General features: G+C 45.1%; 3 protein-coding genes across 3 annotated transcripts; 2 read left to right on the forward strand and 1 right to left on the reverse strand.

Moving 5' to 3' along the window:
• Positions 1 to 973: 973 nt before the first annotated feature.
• Positions 974 to 2,351, forward strand: J4E78_005910 (uncharacterized protein; the record flags this gene model as incomplete). Its single annotated transcript, XM_049366525.1, has 2 exons — positions 974 to 1,176; positions 1,235 to 2,351. 2 exons carry the CDS (start codon positions 974 to 976, stop codon positions 2,349 to 2,351), a joined length of 1,320 nt encoding a protein of 439 aa, XP_049222251.1.
• Positions 2,352 to 2,418: 67 nt separating this feature from the next.
• On the reverse strand, positions 2,419 to 3,696 carry J4E78_005911 (uncharacterized protein; the record flags this gene model as incomplete). The annotated part of the gene is made up of 4 exons (XM_049366526.1): positions 2,419 to 2,807; positions 2,878 to 3,204; positions 3,263 to 3,519; positions 3,566 to 3,696. The coding sequence occupies 4 exons, from the start codon at positions 3,694 to 3,696 to the stop codon at positions 2,419 to 2,421; spliced, it is 1,104 nt and encodes a 367-aa protein (XP_049222252.1).
• Positions 3,697 to 9,662: 5,966 nt separating this feature from the next.
• On the forward strand, positions 9,663 to 10,482 carry J4E78_005912 (uncharacterized protein; the record flags this gene model as incomplete). The annotated part of the gene is made up of 2 exons (XM_049366527.1): positions 9,663 to 9,670; positions 9,703 to 10,482. Coding segments are annotated over 2 exons (788 nt in total), but the record flags the coding sequence as incomplete, so codon positions are not given.
• Positions 10,483 to 14,533: the final 4,051 nt, after the last annotated feature.

Here is a 14,533-nt window from a genome sequence, read left to right on the forward strand (position 1 = left end):
TGTTTGTGGTCACTCCTCGCCATTCCATCAGACTGAGCGACAGCGTGGTCAAAGTTGTCGCAAAAACTCCGATTGGAAGCGCCGTCTTGACACGTTAGCACCTGGGTAAGACGTACTGGAAGCATAACTAACTCCAGCACCCAAGGTCTTTGGAGCTGTGATTGGCACGGTTGGAGACTCATGGGTGAGTTGCTTTTCGACATCGGTCGTGCCAGCGCTGCTTTTGCTGTTCAATTCGGTCGTTGAGAATTTGGACATGATTGTCTGCACGCAAGGAATCCTTCATACAAACGACTGGCTTTGATCCACAGGCTTTTGTACTGAATCGTCATAAGCTCCCATATTGAGAGAGACCATATCGACGCGGGACGACGGCGGTGTCGGTACGTTGCCATTGCGATCATGCGATAGTAGATTACGTGCTTCGGCGTTACTTTCAGTGCTCAGTGGCGTTCACATGGTCGTGTCTGGAAAATACCACAGTGTTGTAGTCGAAGCTCGCTACCCTGGTCGATCTTGGTGTGGGGTATGCGATGCCTGCAAGTTACGGCACATCACGTCTTCGGAGGGTTGGATTGCCACATCGACCAATGGGCCGAACCTTGTAAGCAACCAATTGAGGATGCCGGACTTGTGAAGATGTCTCAAGATCATGCACCACAGCTTGTCATGCGCGTAGCCGAAATGTTAAGCTGCGATATAGAAGTTGACCAGCTAGCTTAGGCAAGATTAGCGGCCAGCCAGCTACAATCAAGGTGAACACCATCTAGTCTGCGTACCGGGTCTAATCTACGGCAATCCCACAAATCCCGCGTTCAGATGGCTGCATATCACGCAATCCACGCTTGTTATGCGCATATCTGATCTGCAATTGGACCCCAGGTCCATGTTGCGGGGCATCATAGTACAGGTATCCAACTCGCACACCTCCGTATCTTCAAACCTGCGTTCTATTGTATCCCTCCAAACAATCATGACGCCGCGAAAGAGACAAAAGACAGGTAAGGTTATGCGGAGACTAAGCTTTCAAGTACGTGTGGGGCTGATAATATGTTCAGCAGCAGCACAGAACGGAACCACGAATGGCGCCAATGGACACCTGAACAAGACAGCGCAAGACTATACGCCAGCAAAGCAACTGGACCTGAACCAAGATCCCGATCGTCTATTGTTCGCGTGAGCAGTCTCCCAAAGACAGTCATTTACCGCATCTCCTAACCTTGCGACACTGTAGGTACTGGGTCCCGAACGTCTCAGGCGGTCTCGTTGTCTCAAAGATAGCGCAACGGACGAGTTGGGACCTTGCATCCAACGTACGATACGCTCGGACGGCCGAAGCATACGGCTTCGAGTATGCGCTCACCCAGATTCGTTTCACCGCGTCGTATGGAGCCGACAACCAGCACGAAAGTGTATCACTATCTCAAGCGCTGTTGCACAACACTGAGCGCATCAAGCTCATCGCGGCAATACTTCCCGGCCCATGGAACCCCACTGTCGCCGCAAAGCAGATCGCAAGTATCGACAACTACACCAACGGGCGCATTGCGGTAAACATTGTTTCAGGCTGGAACAAGAGTGAATTCCAGAGCATCGGGCAATGGTGGCTCGAGCATGCCGAACGCTATCGACGCTCCAATGAGTTCATCCGCGCACTCAAGGGCATCTGGACTGCTGGTGACGAGGGCTTCACTTTCGGTGGCGACTTCTATCAATTCCGAAACTACAAGTTATCACCCAAACCACTCCAGAAGCCGCACCCAGAGATCTTCCAAGGCGGCAACAGCGACGACGCGCGGAACAATGGCGCTGAAGTCAGCGATTGGTACTTCATGAACGGCAACGATCTGGATGGCTTTCGCGAGCAGATTGAGGATGTGAAAGAGCGCGCGCGAAAAGCTGGGCGCGAAGGCCAAGTGAAGTTTGCGGTAAACGGATTCGTCATCATCCGTGAGACGGAAGAAGAAGCTATCCGCGTGCTGAAAGAGATTCAAGGGAAAGCCGACACGGAAGCAGTCGAGGCGTTTCGAGAAGCAGTCCAGCAGGCTGGTGCCAGCACAGGGAACAAGAAGGGTATGTGGGCGGACAGCAAGCTAGAAGACTTGGTGCAGTACAACGACGGCTTCAAGACCAAGTTGATTGGTACTAAAGAACAGATCGCCGACCGGATACTGCTACTGAAGAGTCTGGGCGTGGACTTGGTGCTGACCGCTCACTTGCACTACGAGGAGGACATAGAGCGCTTTGGCAAGGAAGTATTGCCGTTAGTAAGGAAGTTGGAAGCTGCAGGTAGAGGCAATGATGTCGACGACGAGATCAAGCGTACAGGCGACATTTATCGGAAGTCGTAATTGTCATGCAGCGGTGTAAGCTATCTGCAATCTCTCTCCACCCGCCTCTCTCCCACTATGCATGCACTTATACAAGGTTGGGAAACGTCTGAGCCGCCGCAATACCCAAAGCCTTAGCACTCCCCTGCTTCACAACCCCAAACGTGTCTTCATTCGTCCAGAACTCAAAGTCCGCAGCACCTTTACCCGGCTTGTTGATCTGCCAAATCATCCACGGCACCTTGAGCCCATTGAAGATGTCGATATGCTGACCCACTACGCTCGCCTTGTTAGAACCAGACGCGCCGAACTCCTCGAAGAGCACGAGTTTCTTGGCGGCTTGGGCGTGCTGTAGGGCGATGGGCGCTTTGTTGCGCCATTCAGATACGCCGCTGTAGGAGTGGATGTCGACGAGATCGAGGGTGGCGCAGTTCCAGTTCTCGGGGATGTCGGAATTGGGGAATTCGTTTCCGCCGCCTAAACATGGATAATCAGCATCGGTGTCTCTGCGTTTGAAGTAGTGCAAAGTAGGTTGTAGATCACGTACCTGTCGAGATGAGAATGGCGCTGCTGCCCATGATGCTTCGCATCTTCTTGCTTCGATTGCACCACCATTCTGGCGCAGGCGCAATGTTGTTGCGCAGATGTCCCTGTCCCTCGTTCTGGATGTTGAACGAGAAGATGTAGTCTGACAGATCCTTCCATTGCGGTGAGCCCGAGAGCAACGAGTTCTTGTGTTGAAGAATGTGTGTGAGACGGTTGTCGAAGTCGAAGATTGGCGATGCGTCCTGGTAGAAGAACGTCACGTCGTTCTGAGCGGCGGGCGTCCTCGCGCAGTCGATTGCGGGGAGTTTGTACTTCGACACGTATGTATCTGTGACGCATGCGTTAGTTTCACTGGCAACTACGATTCGATTTAGAAGCGAGCATACCGTTGCCCCAGCAACCCAGTTGATAGCGATCATGCATAGCAATGATGAGTTTGATACCTCGGTCATGCGCCTCGACCATCAACTGATCAATAGCCTTTAGCTGGGTGTCGTCGTATGTGCCGACCTGCTGTGGCTCGATATCGGGCATGTTGACTGAGCCAGTGTCTTTGTTGTTCTGAGGCGTGGGCGAGATGAAGATGCGCAGCGTCTTGAGCTTGGCATCTTTGACCGCGTCGAGTACAGCTAGACGGTCGGCCCTGTGAAAGGTGAGTATATGCATGAGAAGGCTTGAGGTGCGCGTACTTCTGGTAGGCATGGAGGAAGTACGAGTTGACACCAGCCCAGCTCGAAGAGATCGCTCTCTCATCGAGTGGTTGCGCTGCTGAGAAAGGTGCGCTCAAGGCGAGCGGGAGAAAGAACTTGAGAAGCTGCATGTTGGTTGTGTTCGGTGCGAAGATGCTTTGATGGCCGTCCTTCTTTCGAGGAATCTACCCTTTCTTATGCTTCTTCGTTTCGTGCCTTTAACCTAGCGTCTTGAAAATTCGATGTGTGACCTTCTGTCTTTGGACTTGGTCTGCAACCTTCTCTTTGCTACCTTCTGTCTTCCACCTTGCATTGTTCGCGCACTCCGACACTGTCTTCTCCACTCCAAGTCAAAACCCAATCTTGTAGTGAGAAGAAATCCAAGCCTAACGCCCAAAGAAGGGTGTGTGAGTGCGGAGCAGCCAGGACCGTTCCCGGTAGAGTTAGCACATCTGTACTCCGTGCCTTCACGCTAGCCTCGTTAGGGACGGAGCCCGATCGTCCGCGTTACATCTAGATTAGCGTATATACAACGCTCCCTCGTGTTGTAAAACACTCCCTAGCAATCTTCAGAGTGACGTTCTTTAGTGTAGAGCGGGCCGGACTACGGGTAGGCCCAGAGCTCGAATGTATGATCGACATTTGAGGGGAAGACAATGACGGCTGCTCGGCTGTCGGAAGTACATGTGGTGCCGAGGCATCGGAGTCTCCGAACAACTCTTGTGCCTGAGGCCGGGGAGTCTGTTACAACATCATTCTTGTTAGATATATAACCTTTCAATTAGTTCTGGCGGTGGTATAGTCTCAAGTTCGAGGTATTCGTGCTGCACGCAGTCGTCATAAGTGCTGGTGGTCTGGGTATGCTACCACCAACCGTCTCAAGAGCGCGTTCGACATCTTCCGACCCGACGTAGACTGGTGCAATGACAATGAAGTGCTTGATTGGCTCAATTGGCTGGAGCCTCCCCGAACAGGTAAGTGCCCTGGAGGTGGTTGGCCATGCTGAGCGATCGTGCATCCGCGACAGATCGCGACCACGCGGCGGTCTAGCTGGCTTCACATCGTTCTATGTCCCCAAGGAAGGGTCCGTATCGACTTGTCGATGTATCGGTCATATGGCCCAAGTGATGTAAGTATTGCGACCTTGCTCTAGCATCACCGGCATGCAACCCAGTCTGTGTGGTACACAGGGTTCAAAGCGGACGTCGGGAGTCTATCGTCATCGTTGTGAACAGGCGCGGTTGGAACAAGGAATGCCGAGGTATCCCTGACTGGCTGTGAGGTCAGTCAGTAGCTCACCATGGCAAGTAGTTGCGTCAAGGCTATGAGGAATGGGCATGAGAAGCTGCGGCGAAAGCGAAGAAGCTGAACAACATATGAAGAGCGCAACTACTGAGAAGATGATCGGGACATGACTGCATGCCTTGATGCGTGATGTGAGAGACCCATGGGCGGAACAGCAGTTGGTGGGAGCCGGCGCCCTTCCGAGAAACGATTGTTGACGCAGCGCGTTGCGGGCGGAGGTTGAGGGTGCAAGCGCGCAGGTGGGCGGGCCGAGGCGCGTTAGGGGCTCCTTCCTGGGCAGCCTGCAAGCCACCAAGCCCATCTTCGGGCGGCTGCATCGCCACACCTCTCCACCCCACGTCTCCCAACGGCACCTTATTCATGGCCGCTCCAAGTCGCGCCGCTGTCGCATACACGCAGCCACTTTATTGGGAGTGCGACAGAATCTCCACGCGTTCCGAAGAGCCGTTCTGACACCTGGCTATACCCGAGTACGGCCAACGGCGACGGCAAGGCGGTGCGTGTACTCCTGTGACCACCGATTTATGACGCGATCTAAAAGCATTCTCCGCTCCAGATGGTAGCACTTGGCGGAATGTCGTCAAACCTCCGAGGCGCTCTCAGCATCAGGTTCACTCGCAGGTTGCCTAGCTAGCAAGGCGGTCGGACATCGTCCTGAAGAGATGCTCAATCAGCGCCTTCCCATGAGAACCTTCAGCCAGACGTATAACCAGGCCATATCCATGTGGAGCTTTACTCTAGCTGCAATGTCTTCGATTGCCCTGGTCTTTATTCTGGAGGACATCGCGGACACTGTCGACCAGCGTCGCAGGTCTTGTGTGCATTGCGTGAGACGCATACGGCATGCGCTCTGCCTATGGAACTGTCACGACCGATGGAGAATCACCGTTTGCGTTTATCATTTGCATCGTTTGGTTGATCCACATTAACATTATGGTATAGCTACAGGGCTAGCTACTGTAAAACCCCTCATTATCTAATCCACCGCTCGTTTAAACGCTTCCCTCCTTGTCCAAGTCGGCAGTGGCAGTGCCGACCTGGCTGAGGGCAATAGGGATAGGTCCGTTCATCCTGACCATGAAGTCGCCCACCATGGAAGGTCTAAAGTTATGTTAGCACGCGTTCTCCCCACCGATAATCGCTCGAATAACTCACCCGTTAAGAACGTGGGCCAATCTCAGATAGATGCCGCCCTCCACCTGCAAGACGCGGAATGTGTATGAAGAGTCGTCGCAGCTGTAGACGGTATCGACCTCGAAGCTAGGGTTGGCAGCGCAGTGGACGTTGTCAACGTGTTGAGAGTGAACGTAGAACGAGAAATACGTCGCGTCGCGACCGCCATACGAGGCGTTGTTGACGGTGACTGTCTCGAATTGGTCCTCCTGGACGGCGGTGGGTGCGGCGGCGGCAATGCCGGCAAAGATGGCAGCGATGGTGGCGAACTTCATGATTGATTCGTGGATTGGTAGCGAAAGTGGGTGAAGTGAGTGAAGCTTGTTGTGAAGAGATGGATGGATGCTGTGTAGTGAGTACTTGACGGAAGCCCTTCAACGTTTATATACGCAGGTCAGCCAACGTCCGCCGTTGTCTAGTGCAATGACAAGCTTTCGTCTATTTCGGGGGGCGTCAATGCGGCTGATGCTTGTGCTTTCGAAATATCTATACGGGGTTACATTGGAGATTGGCGACAAGGAAGTGCACCGCTGAACGGACGTCAGACTGAAGACGATTTATTGGTAGCGGCGCTATACCTCGCTTTCGTGTAGTCCTTCCTTGCAGACTTGTGGGGAAGGGGCCCTCAAGCTAATCGGCGCGAGTAGGTTTGTTTACCGCCTCGTTTCTCGAAGCCTTGCAGTCATGCCACACCGCAAACGTCCATCACCCGCCGCGATTTCGATGATCATGTCGTAAATATATCGGGCGAGCCACATTATCTCGTATCGTCGAGCAGCGGTGCGAAGGGAGCCAGCGTTGACTCTTCGCTGCACCCGCGCAGACTTGCTGTCAACCCCAGAGTCTAGTGTCGAGGCTACTCAACATATGTTCCGTGAGAGATTGCATGCAGAGACAATCGTCTTACGGCTTGAGAAGCCGTCAACCTCATCTTCTAGAAGGTTTCGTACGTGTTCTGCGAAGCTCACGTGAGTACCCGCCGGCTTTTCATCCGTAGTACGGGTTCTTTACCCGTAGTACACAGCTCCCGGTCGTTGAATAACATGCAATGTCCGCGCTGACCCGATAATGCTAAACTTAGCATGTTAATACGGGGAATTCATGCGCACCTCCTAGGACCATCCGAATTATCGGCGCGACTGCCCGTTCTGTGGTGGATTCATGCGACGAAGCCGAACGCGAAGATGTTCGTGACCAGCACGCAGCAGGTTTACGTCAGTGGCCTGGCGGCGTTATCAACTTCCAGATGGGAAAGAGCTGCTGCGCTATGGAGTATCGCCTTCTGATCTTTCGTCCTCTGTGTCTTCGTCACTCCAGCGATACGTTGTAGATGTGAGTTCACTCGGCCGACGTTGTTACCACAACCCTTGCTACCAAAGCGCCGAATACCATCACACCGGTCAAGCTGCACGGTCGTACCCAAGTCATGGAAATGGAAGCGTTTGCCTTTCTACATGTACTTCGAGTGTTTCTTCCCACGGTCTCTTTCATCGCACGCCACTGTCCCACATCCTCGAAGCTGTCATTCTCTTGATGCAAACGAATGGCGACTATTCAGATGTCGTCGGGACTCGTCACGGAAGCCTTCAGGGAAACACACCAATGCGCAGGGTATTGATGCTTCGCGTCATAGGAATACCAATACAGCTCTCGTCTTCCTCCAATCGCGGAACACAACGCAACGGGATCCGAGTAGGTACACTTTCGGTTCTATGCGATGCGAGACACGACTCTTTGAAATCCTCATGCTAGCAGCGTGCAGTATCTGGTCCGGCTCTCTCAGGAGCTGTAAAGTCTCCCTTACAGCTGCAGCATAGCCCGTTCCCGTGAGCTCTTGAGACCTCGAAGCAAAGTTCCACATGAGCTCATTTGTTGACCACGTTGGCGACTTGCTGGACGTCAGTCGTGAGCACCTCCGCGGGCGCATTCCAGAAAGAGCCTTGCCCAAAATCGCTGATTTGACCGATGTACACTATGAACTCTATTCCGTTGTGAAGCTCGTTGTAGAGTTGCCAATAGTGATGCGATACAGAAGGCGACATCGTCGGAACTTGACATGTTGCGTGAGGATCGCAGCCTTGTGACGTTTGGTGCGGAGGACAGCTGGTGTGGCTTGGCTGCCTCGGCGGTACCTACCGCCAAGCTTCCTCGGGTCGTGGGGGTACGCCCATGTCGATATCACCAACTTGATCCTCACAGCGTCGCCTCCGTCTCCAGAATTACGTGCGATCCTCCTTCTCGCATCGCGCCTTAATGCTGCTCCGAGCGTACGTCTCGCGTAGCCAAGCCAGCTCAACATGATGCTCTATCAGCGCGCGCAACCGTCCACCGCTGCGCATCCTCCAATCAACTCCTCATCGCGACGTGAACGAGGGCGCCAGTATCTCTCACGATCCTCCAATTCCCTTACCTTAGAAAGAGCAGCGCAACAGTAGTATCCCCATCGCTATCGCTGTTCGGTATAACGTAAGCGTCCCCACCCGAGCGCTGCCCCAGGGCCCGACTGACGTATCGCAGTAGCAGATGTTTACTCATCAACGCATTCCCCATCCTGACGCCGGTCCCCGCATCTCTAATCCCATCCTATGACACGACCGCACACGATGTCGGCAGACGCGCACTATACCATTACGAAGACTCGCTTGAAACCCATCCCAGCACGGCGCCACTCCGCCTCTCGAGCGGTAATGTATGCCTGGGACGGCCCGCTGGTGCTAGCATCCCATCGAGAGATGCACATAATCTAGGACAAATGTGTTTAGCATGTGCGCCGTATCAAGTACCACAAAGGTGAACAATGGCTGCGCAAGCTGTTGCGGGACATGGATACGACGACACGCGCATTCGCGCTCGCTTGGCTGACACGCGCATTCGCATTGTAGAGCGCGTCGTTACTTCCTCAACCCAATGTTTCTTTATCACCATTGGGCTTCTCGCCCTGCACGCGTTCGGCGTCGATATCGGTGGAGGGCTGCGACCTTTGCCCGCTTCGTCGCAGACATCATGCCGCAGTGACATATACTTCTCCTACCACCCTCAAGCGTCGTCCGTTCGAAGAAAGCACTAGATCGCTACTCCCAAATCTGATAGTCGTACCTTGCACACAGATTCCATGCACGAGCGCGCGCGACACAAAGCATTTGCCAAGCGCAGCAGTCCTTGGTCAAATCTACATGGAATGAGTTGTCCACCGCGAATCGTGGCCGCCTGGATATGTACAGGAGTCGCTTGAGCTTGAAACCGGCTCGAGTTTGTCGTTCGTACGGTCGCGGAGGGCGCTGCGCCCTTTGCTTATGAATCTGATCCACAAGCGAGGTGCCGCCTTACTCTTTCCGCACATCCTGCCCTGGTGAGACCACGTCGCGCGGTGTCGATAAATTTGTTGTAACTTCGCATCTACTTAAGCAAGCTTAGGTCGCTGTCGCCTTCGAAAGGAAAACCCGTCACTACCTGTCTTGAGGCTCTTCACGTACGACTTCAGGACCCTGGACGACAAGCACGCAACACGATCTACACACGATGACCACCGCAGATCACCCTGGTGTAAGGATGGTGCAAACCGATGGCACCCATTCCCTTGCGCTATACACCCACGGCCCGGAACCGACCGATCCTCATGATGCGGCGGTACTGTTTGTCTCTGGTGTCGCAAGCAGCAGGCTTAACTGGTCAGCCGTCGTGCGACAGCTCTCCGCATCCATACGCTGCTTCACCTACGATCGCGCTGGTTACGGGTTATCCGACAGCGCTCCGTACCCACCCACAGCCGAGAATATTGCGTCAGATATCCAATACCTTGTCGAGAACGTTCCCTTCGAGAATCCTCTTATCCTCGTCGGTCATTCTTGGGCCGGCGTACTGATCAACGAATTCATTGCGCTGACAGGGAATGGACATCACATTGCCGGACTGGTACTTGTCGACGCGAACCACGAGACAATGCCACAAGTCTTGAACGTCAACGACCCGGATCTCCAAGCCATGTCCGAGGGCATCAACCCATACATTGCCAAAGGCATTGCCGCAGAACACAAACTGACGCAGCAGGAATGGGACGCACTTATGGCTGAGGAAGCGACCGAGAAGTACGCGGCGATCGCGCGCATGGAGGAAGATGAGTACGCAGCAAGCTTCGCGACGCTGCGCGACAAGAGATTGAGTGACCGGGAGCCGCTTCTCGGGAAGAAGCCTGTGTACGTTATTGGAGGCATGCGAAGTCGGGATTGGGATGGCATGTACAAAGCTGGAGTCGCAAAAGGAAATGGGAGCGAGGAGCAGAGGCGTCGGGTACGCGAGTTGATTAGCACGGCGGACGAGAAGAGCGAGAGCCTCATGAGGCGACATCTTCAGCTCTCTTCGAAGACCAAACTTGTGTTCGCGCGCGAGAGCGGCCATTTCGTCCAGATGACGCAGCCTGAGGTCGTAGTCGAAGGCGTGAAGTGGGTTGTTCACGCGCGACAAAGTTCGTAAAACATAGATTACTAACAAATAATCTTTCTCTTTAACTTTGTTCTAGATAAGTAAAACTTACTTTAGAGTTAATACTATATATACTATATATATACTACGTCTATAAGTAGATTTATAAGTAAACTAATTCTATAGCGTAAACTAGTCTAAAAAGAGTAAGATCTATTACTAGTATAAAATCTATTATTACTCTATTCTTTATACTTTATTAGAAGTAACTACTATACTTTATTATTTATAGTAAACTTTGTATATTATAGTTAGTATACTTTATAAATAGAGTAAGTTACTCTACTTATAAAGCTTTCTAATTCTTTTATATTACTTATATTACTTTTTATATTTATTTTCTTAATTATAATAATAGTAACTATAATTACTTTACTTATAGAGCTCTTAAGATTATAATCTTAGAATAAAAGTATAATATCTAGTTAACTAAATTAGAAAGCTATCTAATTAGCTATAAAATATAATTATAGTAATTATAAAAGTTAGCGTTTTAGACGTATAGAGTAGATTAATATAATATATTATATTAGATTACTACTATAGCTAGAGTCTAAGTCTTAGTAAGAAATATTAAAACTTTAAATAAAAGTAATATACGTATATACGTATAGTATAATACTTTAGATAGAAGTAAATATAATATTATAAAAGCTTTATATACTAGCTAGTATAAACTTCTAAAGCTTATATAGTTTTATACTTTAAAAAATCTAGTTACTACTTTTAGTATTAGCTAGAAGTACTACTACTACTAGGTCTATTCTAGTCTATTCTAATTTTAATATTTAAGTGTTAAAGTTAGAAAGTAGTTATAATTACTTAATTATAGATACGTAATTACTTAGCTCTTAGGTATATAGCTAGAGATTTTATTCTAACTTTCTTTTATAGTAGATTAATTATAATATACTTAATTATCTCTAATTATTAATTATCTCTAGCTCTAATAGTTATAAGCCTAGCTACTTAATTATAGAACTAATTTCTACTATATATTAAAGCTTACTAGAAGATAAGATTAGTTAATCTTATTTCTACTCTACTCTCTCTAAATATTCTATAATTAGAACTTCTTTTACGTAATTACTTACTTACTACCTACTTCTCTATATCTTTATATTAATTCTACGCTCTAACTCTATAAATATAAGTAATTATAATATAGCTATTATAGCTATAGGCGTGCTTCTTAAGAAGTAATCTAACTAGAATACCTAGTTTACACTTTTTAAGTAATACTATAATAAAAAGAGTATCTAGAAAGAGATTAATTCTAATCTTCTAGATATTAAATATATAGATACTTAGAAATCTAAGTTCTCTAACCTTTTAGTTCTAGAGCTTATAGCTCTAGCTTCTTTCTCTATAAAGCTAACTAAGAATTAAAAAAATAAGTATAATAAAGCTATTTATAAGTATAATACTCTCTTATAAGATTATAATTATAAGACTAAGAATAGTACTACGCTTATAGCCTACTAGAACTATAAGTCTAAGTAGTAGTTAAAAAAAAGTAAAAAGATTAATAATATTAAGAACTAGATTATATACACTATTACACTAGATTATTTATTACTTATAACTATAAGTAATAATAGAAAAATAGTCTAGTCTCTTATAAAGACTTTTAAGACTATACTTACTTCTACTAATTAGACTATATAGTATATAGTTTACGCTAAGTATTATACTTATCTTAAGAAAACTTAAAGAAGTACTACTAAGAAGTAGTTTACTAACTAGTTAATACTCTACTAGAAAGTAAAGATCTTTAAGCTCTTAGAGGTTAAAGAACTTTTTATAATTACTAACTTTCTTACTATAATTAAAAAGTTTAATCTAAAGTAAGTCTACTAGTAGTAATATAATTAATTATTTACTATAGCTCTTAGAAAGAACACGTTAAGCTTTAGTAATCTTAGTAAGGTATTTAGCGTTATTCTTTAAGAGATATTAATTACTACTAGAAAGAAAAAAGCTAATATAATCTTTAACGCTATTATAGATTAACTTTCTACTTCTACTAAGTTAGGTAAGAAGTAGTTAAGCTTACTACCTAAGCTTTACCTCTATAAACCTAACGTAAAGTATAAATAGAAGCCTATCTTATATTTCTAATTATAGACTATAATTACTAGATCTAAGCTACTAGATATTCTACTAATAGAACTCTTAGCTTAAAATAAGTAAAAGATCTAAAAGCGCTATTATAAAGAGAAGTAAAGTAGCTTATATAAGAAGGTTAAGTAATCTAGCTAGAAGATAAGTACTCTAGCTTCTAAGTATCTAGATAATATAGTCTTAATAATTATTTACTTAAAGAAGCTAATTACTAAGTTTAGATCTTTTATCTTTAGTATAGGCTTTAAGCCTTACGTACTCTTAGCTAGTATAATTTTTAATAGTAGAGCTATAGTCTACTTAGTTAATAATAAAGCCTTAATTAAGCCTAGTTTCTTTATTAAGACTAATAGAGAAATAGTAGAAGCTAGTAGCTAGATTCTTCTAGTAATTAGTATTAGTAATTACGTACTTTATCTTATTTTTAGTACCTCTAAAAGACTTAGAAAAGCTAATCTTATACTTACTAGCGTTAAGATTATCTTTAGTTTCTATACTAATATTATCTTAGAGAAGCTTCTTAGAAATAGTAGTATATAGTATATAGGCTATAATTGTATAATTAGAATAGATACACTAGAGACGTTTATTATTCTTATAACTTTTAAGTATAGATTTAACCTTTTATTTATTAAATATAACTTTTCTATCTATTCTTCTAATTCTATTATTATAAATACTATTATCTACTTATAAGTTCTATAATTACGCACTAGTAACGCTAATCTTTAGTATTAAAGATCTAGCTACTTAGGTAAGTAAGCTTTTAAAGCTTTTATTAAAGCTACTTAGAATATAAAAATTATAGATATATAGTATAGTAAATGTAATAATTACGCTACTACTTATATATTTTAAAGAATCTTTTATTATTCTTATAAGCTATTACTATATTCTTTCTTTAGAGTATTATAAAACTTATTTAACTTTTCTATAAGCTATACGCTTAATAAATAGGCTCTAATTATTAAAAAAAATTATTTAGATAAGCTATATAATTATAATCTAAAGAATAAAACGCTAGACTTTATAATAGAAGTTATTATAAGCTTTATAGCTATAGTTAAGTACTACTATTAGTAGAAGATTATAGAAATCTATTAGAATAATAATACTATAATATTACCTTAGAGAGAGTACTTAAGATATAAGAAATAGGCTAAAGAGAAGAGAATTATAATTATAATACCTTTACTATATATTTATAAGTCTAATAGCTTAGTAGAGAGAGCTAGCTAAGAGCTTATTACTAAGTTAATTAAGATATATATAAGCGCTAATCTTCTAACTAAACTCTAGCTAGTAATTATAAATATAGTAGCTTAACTCTATAAAATAAGTCTATTATAGCTTTATAGCTATTAATCTCTAGATTAGATATTATATAAATAGTTTAGAAAGTATTTCTAATATTATTAGCTACTTAAGATTAGGCACTAAGCTACTAATCTTTACCTAGATTAGAGTAGAATCTATACTTATAGCTATTAAGTGTATCTACTTAATAGTAATTACGTAGCTAGAAAATACTATTAAAACTTTAAAGTTAAGCTTTATAGCTATATAGAATATCTTATTAGCTATTAAGCTTCTAATATATATTATATATAGGTACTAGTAATTAATTAGATAATTATAACTTATAATATTACTTTTAATAAATAGAAGTTTTATTAAAGTAAGTGTAAAGAGAAGCTAACTAGAGATTAAGTAATTAAGTAGATTAAAATACTTAATAATAGTAAGCTTATTAATTCTATAGAGAAGTTTAATATTCTTTCTATTAATTAAATAGTAAGTATAGTAAAGCTATTAACTACTAAGTAAGATCTTAGAAGTAATATAAGCTATAATTAAAGTAATAAGGTTATCTTATCTATTAAATAT

Source organism: Alternaria triticimaculans (genome assembly GCF_023758025.1).
Source record: "Alternaria triticimaculans strain BMP 0046 chromosome Unknown scaffold_7, whole genome shotgun sequence".
Taxonomy (NCBI): domain Eukaryota; kingdom Fungi; phylum Ascomycota; class Dothideomycetes; order Pleosporales; family Pleosporaceae; genus Alternaria; species Alternaria triticimaculans.